General features: G+C 44.3%; 1 protein-coding gene across 1 annotated transcript; it reads left to right on the forward strand.

Moving 5' to 3' along the window:
* Nucleotides 1–2,470: 2,470 nt before the first annotated feature.
* prpsap2 (phosphoribosyl pyrophosphate synthetase-associated protein 2) lies at nucleotides 2,471–10,396 on the forward strand. Its single transcript, XM_034539424.1, has 11 exons — nucleotides 2,471–2,587; nucleotides 3,257–3,417; nucleotides 4,444–4,496; nucleotides 5,463–5,529; nucleotides 5,622–5,794; nucleotides 5,968–6,083; nucleotides 7,029–7,084; nucleotides 7,348–7,496; nucleotides 7,597–7,667; nucleotides 8,230–8,376; nucleotides 8,470–10,396. The coding sequence occupies exons 2-11, from the start codon at nucleotides 3,335–3,337 to the stop codon at nucleotides 8,626–8,628; spliced, it is 1,074 nt and encodes a 357-aa protein (XP_034395315.1). The 5' UTR covers nucleotides 2,471–2,587; nucleotides 3,257–3,334; the 3' UTR covers nucleotides 8,629–10,396.
* Nucleotides 10,397–11,194: the final 798 nt, after the last annotated feature.

Consider the following 11,194-nt stretch of genomic DNA (forward strand, 5'->3'; position numbering starts at 1 on the left):
TGCTGCTGCTGCTGCTGCTGCAGCCATCGCTCCGCGTGCGCTCGGGCTCTGTATTTGGTAATGTTTTTTCTCCGCGTGGGGGCAGGGGTAGTGAGGGGGGGGGGGATGCGGAGGCACGTACACGCGTCCGCGCACTCTACAGCTGGCCCAGCTCCTACCGCTAAACGGGTCGTGCTGCAACTCGGGGGCGGACCAGGAGCGCGGTGCTCTCCCGCCTCCTTTTTTCTTCATCTCCCTGTGTTTCTCACTCACTCACTCACTCTCTCTCTCTCTCTCTCTCTCTCTCTCTCTCTCTCTCTCTCTCTCTCTCTCTCTCTCTCTCTCTCTCTCTCTCTCTCTCTCTCTCTCTCTCTCTCTCTCTCTCTCTCTCTCTCTCTCTCACACACACACACACACTCTCTCTCTCTCTCTCGCGCGCGCGCTCTCTCTCTTGAAAGAGGAGCTGCAGTGATGTATTAAGCCGCCAATGAAGGCACAGACAAAGTAAATAATCAATGTGTTCTTCGTATTGTCTCCACATGGTTGTATTATGCTGTATTTAGCTTCATTTAGATCCTACTTTGTGTCCCCTACTCCAAAGTGATGTCAGAGTTAGGTGTAATCCGTTACAGTCTAAAGGGAGTGATTTTCACCCAGAGAGAACAAACAAAACAAAAAAAATGCCAAAGAATGCTATCAGTTAAACAGTAAAACAAATATATATATTTTAGCAAAACTTGGAGGAAAGACCACAGCGTGAGCCCATATCTCTGATGGCCGACCTCTCGCTCTGCAGAAAAGAACGTCAGCCAACAAATCAGTGCAAAACAAATGGCTTCAAAGCCCATATGACATGTGGCTTGATGGGTGGACATCTCACATCAACCTATATGAAACGTCCCCTGCACCCGACGCTGTTGCTACTAGTGGAAAGGCTTTATTCAAGGAATGCAAGTCCAAACTCTGAATGTGATGCACGATGAATGTAAAGCTACAGCATGAGGACTTCTGTTCTCTTTGTGCGAAGATAACTATAAGCTCCCTATTCCTATGTAATATCAGAGGGGATTAGCTGCGATATTTAATGCCTTGTTTTTTTAAAGAATCCAGTCTCTCCACAAACTACGACAAGTGGAGAAAGAAACAGTGTTTTTGAACCCTGACTTCCATCTAACTTATCTTCTTTCTCTGTCCAACCTCCTCCAGATTTGTTACACTCCACTCTCCATTGTGTGCGCGTGTGTGCGTGGGCAGTGTGCAGTGCTCGGATGCTGCTCTCTGCCTCCTCCACATATCCAGGGAGTTATGTAAGAACATACTGAAGAGTAGCCCGTATGGTATGAGAGCGTATTTATAAGTCGGTCTCTCCCGTTAATGCTAGAGCAGCGAGGCCGACACTTGATATGTCAACACGTACCTGTTGGAGAGTTTACCTGCACCGCCCGCCACGCACCCTTTTTCTGAGAGTCTTCCTTTTGGCACTGTTAAAGAGGGGTGAAGCTGTGGATTCACGAGCCACTTTATTACACTGACAATGAGTCCCGTTCTTTCTCCATCTGTGTTTTATTGGGGATTCTTCACCAGGCTTTCTCTGGCTTATAAAATGACATTGCTATCACGTGATCGAGAAGAAGCGGCGTTGTGGGGGACATTCCCACACCTGAATGAACTTAACAATGTACCTCTTTTTATGGAGTGATTCGTCCCATCCGACTGCATGTTGGCATCTAATCAATAAGGTGGTTATAGTCGTTTGGTGATGCAGTTATAGAAAGTATTCATACATCAGACATGAAACCATGTTTATTTGAAACACTTGAGAATCCCTTCATTTAATCCCTTCGCCGAGGTGGCGATGCTGTGCGTGAAGCATCCAGAAATACACACTGCCCTCCAGCGGCCCGTCACAGAGCATGGACCTCTCCGGAGGGTTTTCAGTGTCCTTGTCGTTAAAACGATTGATTCACTGCGAGGATGAGCCATGATAACAAGTAAGAAAACACATCTAGTGGTTGAATTATGCATTGTGTATTGTTATGGTGCGTTCATACCAAACGCGTTGTGAACGCCCTATTATACCACATTTGATTTGAGTAGAGTATCACAGTAACATCACATCGGCATTAAAAGATTGTAGAAAATAAAGGGAAAATATATAATAAAAACGATGTAGCACTGCACAGTGTGTACTTTTCAGAAGGTTGAGTTCCTAGTCTTCGGAAATTGCGGAAACAAACAAACCTCCACGTGACAGTGGATGTTGTTGGTCGTTTAGATTTTCATTCAAGTTCTACTTGGGGGAACTTTCTTTTTTTTTTAAACAAACAATAATAAAACAATTAAAATTAACTGATGGCCTTGGACCTGAGCTGTTAATCATGAATCGATCTCTGTAAAATATAGTTTAAATTTACGGGTTTATGAAGAGCATTTGAATGCGTCTCAAAATCGCCCATTTGCCATTTTCCTGCCTGTGATTGGCCGGCTGGCAAATCTATGAGAAGATCGCAAGCAGTCGTACTGAGGGGAACAGGTTGAGCGGAGCAGGAGACTTCGTGTATTCAAAACTGTTGGTTGTAGATTGTAACCGGACCCAACACGCAAACTGGTGAGTATTATTGCGCTTCGTTTCTTTTTAGAGTCGTTATTCTATTTCTCTCCCCGTTACAGGGACCGACTTGCTCTCTGACGCGTGACAAAATCAATGCGCGTATTCTAGAGCGTTTGCCGAGGCAAGATTATTCCTCGCGAGCTATCGCGTTAGTACTTGTGTGTTACCGTTAGCTCACGTTATCTCACGGCGTTACGAGCCAAACATGACATACTAGCGGCGTCACTTTATACAATAAACACAAATAACGTGTTGACTTCCTGCTTTTATATGGCAGCTACAACTGCAGCACGCGGTTCACCTTCCTCACACAGTCGTCCTCCAACAGCCCATGGCAACGGGACGTCCTCGTTGCTAAGCTAGCAGGACAACCCAGGGTTAGGGCTAGCAAGAGGAAGCGTGCGTGTTTGCGCGTGTGAGAGTGTGTGAAGACAAAGCCGTCATTCAGTCCAAAAGGAGAATTCCTCCTTGCTGTCTGCTGGAAGTCACATGAGTCCCATTCTGAGGATGTGACTCGTAAAAAACGTAATGACTCAGTTTTGGTATTTCATTATTGATTATACTTTTATCTGAAACCGCTAACTGAGACACCTTTCCTGCTCCTCCTCCTCGGGAGTTGACACATTGATAGAAAAAAGTAAATCCCTTCCCATTTCTGCACTGCAGGAAGGGCTCAGCGCAGCGTGGGTGCCCAGGGATCCACTGCCTGAGTGCACGGAGGCCAGCGGCCGAGGCCCCAGAGACATGAACCACACCAAGGACGGCCTGGTTATCTTCACCGCCAACTCGCACCCCTCCAGCCGCGAGCTGGGCAAGAGGATTTCAGAGTGAGTAAGAGATGCACGAAACACACACACACACACACTTTTGAAAAAATTAACGTCATTGCGAAGAAGTTAAAGTGTCACATTTATGTTGCTACTGCTAACATTCAACAAATAATCTCAAAAAAAAATACACAGACTGCCAGTGTTATGAGTTTCAGCAGTTTGATTTAATTTAGCAAATTCTTCCCCTGTAGTAGCAGTGAACATCTGCCCTCTATTTGTTTGGAGCTTGTGGCCAACTATTACACGGGCACAAAAACAAAAACCTAAATAATTTACAAAATAAGGGAGTTAAATAACAATAATAATGGCGTAACAAAGTAGCTTAATATTATATACTACACAGTACTCAACACAGAACTAAAACATATTCAATAAAAAGATATAAGCAGTTACAGAATAACCTCAAGGTGTGTTTGATTTGTTCTAAATGTAGAAAAGACGTTGAGTCTTTGAGCCAAGAATAAGTTTTAAGTTAAGTTAAAGCTTCTGCACATTCAACACCAAGGTGAAATATCGTTTTCACCAAAAAACTGTGAGAGGTTGTTTTCAACAGTCGTATAGTGGAGACGGCCTGGACGTTGTCAAAATTGTGCCTGCAGCAAAAAGATTAGGAATTCAATAGAAATCCATGGCTGAACTCTTTCCCCCCTGCCGCCGGCTGAGAAATGACAATCCTAGTTGCCCGATGAGTTGCAACAGCGTCCGTATTGCATTGTGTTGTGTGTAAACAGAAAAATCGTCAAAAGTGCAAAAACGTACTTGGAATACACTCCCGGACTCCAAAGGTGCATGTTTAGAGAACAAACAGAGGAGATTGGGAACAGACACTGAATTCCAGTCTCTGTGTGAGAGGGACATGAAAGTAAATGCAGCATGTGAACAACAAATGTACTTCTTGTGTATTATTGTGTATTTTCTCTTATCCATTTTTTTTATGCTGCTTTCTCTCATCATTCCTTAAATACTGTACAACTGTAAACATACAAGCGTCCTCTGACTGTTGACTCTATGTCTCTCTCTAAGGCGGTTAGGGGTGGAGCTTGGCAAGGTGCAGGTGTACCAGGAGACTAACAGAGGTAAGGACTGGCTTCCTGTGCATGTGTAGATGTTGACTTATCGCTTATTTAATTATGAACTATTATCAGACACTTTTGCATTTCCGGTTCACAACAAGCTCATCACAGCAGAGGAAATGGAACCAAGACGAGACACACACACAGACACACACAGACACAGAGGTTTAATGTTTTACGGAAGGACTTGTTATGTAAGTAAGGTGAGACTTCCAAGTCCTCCAACGTTTTAGCGCTCATTATATATTAATTTAGTTGTAACCCCTTTTTAGTAAAATGTCCCTGTGACTTTTTTTTGGGCTGTATTATTATTATTATTATTATTAATAATAATAAAAATGTTGTGTTAGGAAGAGATCCTTTTTTGTGTCTGATTTTATTTGTCTAAATTGTGTTAATGTTTATTGTAAGAAGTTCACAAACTGGACTTAACTTTTTTCTTTTCTTCCCACATTGCCCATGTGGTTTGTTTTTGAGTATTCGACACAGCTGGTCTCCCAATAATCAGGAACGCTCTCCAAACATTCGCCACCTGCACTGTGTTTCTATCGCTGAGGCACGTTAGACAAAACCCAAGGCGAAATGTTCAGCGAGGTAGATTACATATCTCAGGAGTGTTTCAAGTGCAAGCGACATGATATCGGCTTGGTGCTGTGCGGTAGAATATTAGAGTTAATGAATGTTGTTAATATGTGAATATTCCGCTGTCAGCTCTTGTTTTCTCTGTGGCTCTGCATAGGAAGCATTTTGTTTCCTAATCTCTTTTCCATGGGAGGCACATTTTTGGAATGCTGCTATCTACGAGGGGGGGTGGGGGGGTTGTGTGAGAGGCACAAAGGGTTCAGATAGCCCTCTAATGAAGCTGACAGGCCTTGCGTGCTCTGAGACGAGGCAGGAGCGTGTTTTGCTTTCGCGCTGCTCCTGCAGTTCTCACGCTCCCCCCCCCACCCCCTGTTTCTGTTCCCATAGAAACGCGGGTGCAGGTCCAAGAGTCGGTGCGGGGCAAAGATGTCTTCGTGATCCAGACGGTGTCCAAGTAAGAAAGGATGCACGCGTGCATGCTTGCAGTTTCTTTGCCCACCTGAAACGTGTCCCCCTCACACCGCTCTCTCGGCCTCGCCCCCTCAGGGACGTGAACACCACCATCATGGAGATGCTGATCCTGGTGTACGCGTGTAGGACGTCCTGCGCCAGGAGCATCACAGGCGTCCTCCCCTACTTCCCCTACAGCAAGCAGTGCAAGATGAGGAAGAGGGGCTCCATCGTCTCCAAGCTCATCGCCTCCATGATGTGTAAAGCTGGTAGGTGGGAGGGGGGGTTGCCTTTTAACAGCACATCAGGGGGGGATGGGAGTCAGAAACCGGGGTAAAGTAGGACAACATGTTTATGAGGATGATGCCGTGCGTCCATCTTTGCACACATTGTTGTAAAATGGTGCGAGCATCAGTGCCGTCAAACTGACTGTTTTGTGTAGGACTCACCCACCTGATCACAATGGACCTCCATCAGAAGGAGATCCAAGGCTTCTTCAACATCCCAGTGGACAATCTGAGAGCCTCCCCCTTCCTGCTGCAGTACATACAGGAAGAGGTAAACACGCAGGCTACACACACACACACACACCCAACATGACTTATGGATATTAAACAGGACCGCCATAGTCTTTCGCTTCCTAGACGGTACATAAAATGTGGGCGTGGCCTCAGTGACCTACGATTGTTTTGAAGCCTCGAGTCTGGCATTTGTCCATCGCTGCCTTTTCTTTCTTTACAATCAGAAGTGACATGAGAGGGTGGAGTTTAGTATAACTGAACGCTATATAAGCATACTCTGCTTTTATGATCTTTACTAATTTACTGATGAACATCATGTTATATTGAAAAATACCTGAAACTAGAGATTGAGACCACAAACTCATGTTTACTGAGGGAATAAATTAAGAGAAGTAGTCATCTTCTCATAGACTTCTATACAACCAAAGGAGTCGCCCCTGATGGTCACGAGAGAGAATGCATGTTTAAAAGCACTTCTGCGTTGACTTCCCTTCTCAGAACCGGAAGTTGCCGCCTGGTTTGCTTAACCCCACAACAGTCAAGAGGCTCATGTTGTTGATAATGGTGTCAACCTGTAGTCCTCTACAACACAGCGTGCCTAGTTGAGTCCTAAGACCATGAAAATGAGTCAGCGTGGGAACTTTCATTTCCCACGTCTGTAAGTCAACTTGATTTTGGTTAAATCCCTGAAATAAGAAAGCGTGTAAGTATTGTAAACATTCGTCTGCCAAAGAAATTATTTTCTGCAATAATCCCAAATAAAAATAAATCCCAATTGCGTTCTGTGCGATGCCAACTTTGGTGGCAGATTTGCTGCTGCAATGCTTTTCAACAGCGGGTGATTTAGGAGGGAGACAAAATCAGGCTTCTCATCTCCAGCAGACAATTGGCATCCTTACCAGTGCACAAGGACAAGAAATAATGACAGTCGTCAGTCGTATGCAAATGTGACATTAAACATGTGTCCTTTATTTACCTCCAGATCCCCGACTATAGAAATGCTGTGATTGTGGCCAAATCCCCCGCCTCTGCCAAAAGGTACAGTCAGCCATGTCCTTCATCCGTGCTGAGCTGCACCTCCTATATCGCATCAGGAACTAATAAGTCCACCTTCTCTTCCTTCCCTAAGGAAGTTAAGGTCCATCATTGCATTTCTGTAGTGGCACACAGTAGTTTAGGTTTGATACAACCACTAGGGGGCGCCAAAGTCAGGAACGTTCACATTTGCAGTTCAACTTTTATATCAATGTTTTTCCACTGTTGCCCTGGTTACTGATCTGTCCTCTCGCCTGGTGCATCAGGGCTCAGTCGTTTGCCGAGCGGCTGCGTCTGGGCATAGCGGTGATCCACGGCGAAGCTCAGGACGCGGAGTCGGACCAGGTAGATGGGCGACACTCCCCCCCCACCGTCAAGACCAGCAGAGCCATCCACCCCAGCATGGACATCCCACGTAATACACACAAGAACGCACTAACAACCACATATCCTGTAACCGCCATGCAACAGAATAGGTTGTAGGTAAACTTTTCTTTTTTTGGGTTTGTCTCCAGTGTTGATCCCCAAAGAGAAGCCTCCCATAACTGTGGTCGGAGACGTAGGAGGACGCATCGCCATCATAGTGGTGAGGGAACGCAGCGCGAATCACAGCTTTTTGTTTTGACGTGTGTTTGGATGCAGGAGTGTGGGAAAGAAAAGAGAGGAGGAAGATGCAGGAGTGTTAAAAGATGGAGGGAAGTCAGGAGAGCTTATTCTTCTACAATATTTTGTCTTCCTATATTAAGTATGATTTTGTCCAGTAGGGCTGCACCAAATCGGGTTTTATTTTTGGGAGGGGGGGGGGGGATATTTTATGATCTCCACAGCAGTGAAGCAAAAACATCTGGATCGCACCAGCCACAAGGGGAGCTTTAGGAAACGCTTGATTTAATATGCTGCAGCTTTTCTTTTCTTTTCACAAGCGGAGTATTTTAAACGTCAATATCGTTTTTGTTCATTTAATTGTGGGAAGCTCAAATCGCGATGCCTATTAATGTTCAATGGATTGTCCAGTTTGTTTTAATTAAATACAAATTGTCTGAGCATGTTTTAGGAAGAACACTTTGAGTAAAAGTAAATGCTTCTCCCTAGAGGGTGAGTTGGTTGTTTCACATGCTGCAGGATTGATGAGCTTGTTTGTCCCACAGGATGACATCATCGACGACGTCGACAGTTTCGTGGCAGCGGCGGAGACGTTGAAGGAAAGGGGGGCCTACAAGATCTATGTCATGGCAACGCACGGCATCCTCTCCCTGGACGCCCCCAGGTTCATAGAGGAGTCGGCCATCGACGAGGTGAGCGCGTACTCTGTAATACTCTACTTACTTGTACTGCCCAACATATCTTTTTTTACATATCTTATCATCCTCGTCGTCATCTTCCTCCAGGTGGTGGTGACCAACACGATTCCCCACGAGCTCCAGAAGCTCCAGTGTCCAAAGATCAAAACCGTTGACATCAGCATTATCCTGTCGGAGGCCATCCGCCGCATCCACAACGGAGAGTCTATGTCCTACCTGTTCCGCAACATCGGAATGGACGACTGAAACACACACAAACACACACACACACACACACACACACACACACATACACACATACACACACACACACATACACACACACACACACAAACACACAATTTGCCTTGTCAGGTCTCTTCAGAAACATAGAGGTGAACGTCAAACACTGAAATCGTTACACACATTGAAATGATGTACATGTCCTGCTTGTATCATAAACATAAAGGCAACCCCTTTTTTCTTTGAGGGGCAGTCACGATTGTTTTGAAGCGGGGTTGTTTGAGGTACTCCTACATCGTCAGTGTTTCACCTCCAGTAGATGGCGGTCAGCACGCCCCCATTTTGGAGAAACGGACAGAAGTAGAAAAGCAATGTACTGCTGTGAGCCGGGGCAACAGCAATACACCTAAAAGGAGATGTTTAAATGTACGCTATGTTAAGAATCTATTCAGCGCTTTACCTTCCCATCAGACGGGGAACTGAAGCCGTTCTCTACGCTCTCTTCAAAGTCACTAGAAAAAACCTTTTAGAAGACGATAGTTGCTGTTTTACCGCGGCCTCGATCTGTTAGTTTAACGTTACTGTGGGACTGGTGAATGAGAGCCAACCCTTTAAATATAAGTCACACAGTAACGCAAACGATAGCCGCGGTGAACTGTGAACTCCCTGTGTTCTGTGAGGTAGAATGACGGGTTTTGTCGAAGGAGTGTTATGACTTTGAGGAAAGCGTAGAGAATGGCTTCGGTTCCCTGTCAGAAAGGGCCGTCTTGACATGAAGGTAGAGCGCTGGAAAGATTCTATCGTAGCGTACATTATTATTTTCCGGTGTTGCTGTCGCCCTCATCCACAGCAGCATATCGCTTCACTTCTGTGCTGGATTAGCACCTCATACAACCCCACTGCAAAAAAAATCAGAACACACACTGATCTGTGCCCTCAATAGATGACTCTGTCTCTCTCTCTGCTCCCCTCCTTGTCAAACGGCACAAAAACCTCAGTTTTTTTTAAAACTCATCTTGTCTACATTTTGTTTCCCATGTCTCCATAGAAATTAATGTAAGACATGAACATTTGTTAGCATTGATTCCCCCTTGCAGCAAAGTCTCCTTTTACTAACGGCATCAGAAAGAGTGCCAGTGCCTTCTCCAGGACACGCTCCAAACACACAGGCCGACACGCCACTCGGCTAACGGAGCTGATGAATACCGGCCCCTTGTACTGGAGCCAGGGATGTTCAGGTTCCCAGCTAATTAATTGCAGCAGAGCATCAGAGCACATGTTGAACCCCTTTCTGTTTATTTATGGCATCCCAATGTGTAGCTGCTTCAGACTCCTGCTAACTGGTTGCCAGAGCGCTGAGATGCTGGTGTCAAATCTAATCATTGCTAAAGCTGAACTGGAAGTACGTCTCGGTCCGGTCAAAAAACTAATGTTTTTACGGCGTTTCATGAGTCAACCATGTAACATTGTGTGCCATCATTTCAATGCCTATTCATATTTTTTATATTTGCCATAAATGAGTTGTTGCCCCTCCAGCTGGAGGGCTGTGGGCATTTTTACACTCCGGTTAGAAGTGGAAGGTTGTTCTTAATTATGCGTTTAAATTGTCAGGAAAGCTGCTCAGACGCACCTGCAGGAAGAGTAAATCAAAACTTTTTACATTTTTTTTTTCTGACAAGCAACACTTGACTGAAGCAGGTCTTTGTCACTTTACCAGATGTGTTCCCAAAAAATAAAGGTTTTGTATTTATTTTCAGCACTTCTTATGAATAAATATGACCTATGAAATGAGGGGCAGACTCGTTTAATAAATTGGGTGGTGGGTCATTAAAAATACATATAAAATAACTATCTATTTACAGTTAGCAGTTCCACTAATGTAAGAGTTCTCTAAAATAACTGCTCAAGGCCCAGAGGACAAATTAGCACAAAAAAACAAAGATTAGAGACAATTCTTGAAGTACAAATGTGATGTTTTGTGACGTGTACATCCAAAGTTTGTTTGTTTTCTTTCCATGCTATAAAATATTTCACAACTTCCTCATATTCTTTTTAAACCGCTGGATTTAAATAATATTTTTATTATAATGTGAAATAGTCAAATCTAATAGTCATATCATGATAAATGTGTTTTTACTTTAATACTTTAAAGGTAGTCTAACTTTTTTGCACTCACCACTCCCTGTATGATATACTTCCAAATGTTATTAAGAGAAATAAAAAAATAACTGAAATCACATTCAATGAATGCAATATTGATGAAGCATTAAAAAATAAAAACCTCTCCCTGTATGTCTGAGAGCTACGGTGGCCTTCAGGAGACAGGCTCTAGAGCCAGTGGTTTGTCCGTTCTGGGCTACTGTAGAAGCATGGCAGACTCTGAAGAGGACCCGCCTACTCTGTAGACATGAAGGACTTTAAAGTTATACCACACTAATGAAAACAAAGTTGTGAATATTATTATCCATTTCTGCCAATACATCCCTCTAAATCCTACACACTGGCCCTTTAAGTACATTTAGCTGCTGCTCCGTCTCACAGTGGTGGAAGAAGTATTCAGATACTCTAACTTCATGGTGAAATACCAGAG

Source organism: Cyclopterus lumpus, chromosome 8 (genome assembly GCF_009769545.1).
Source record: "Cyclopterus lumpus isolate fCycLum1 chromosome 8, fCycLum1.pri, whole genome shotgun sequence".
NCBI lineage: Eukaryota > Metazoa > Chordata > Actinopteri > Perciformes > Cyclopteridae > Cyclopterus > Cyclopterus lumpus.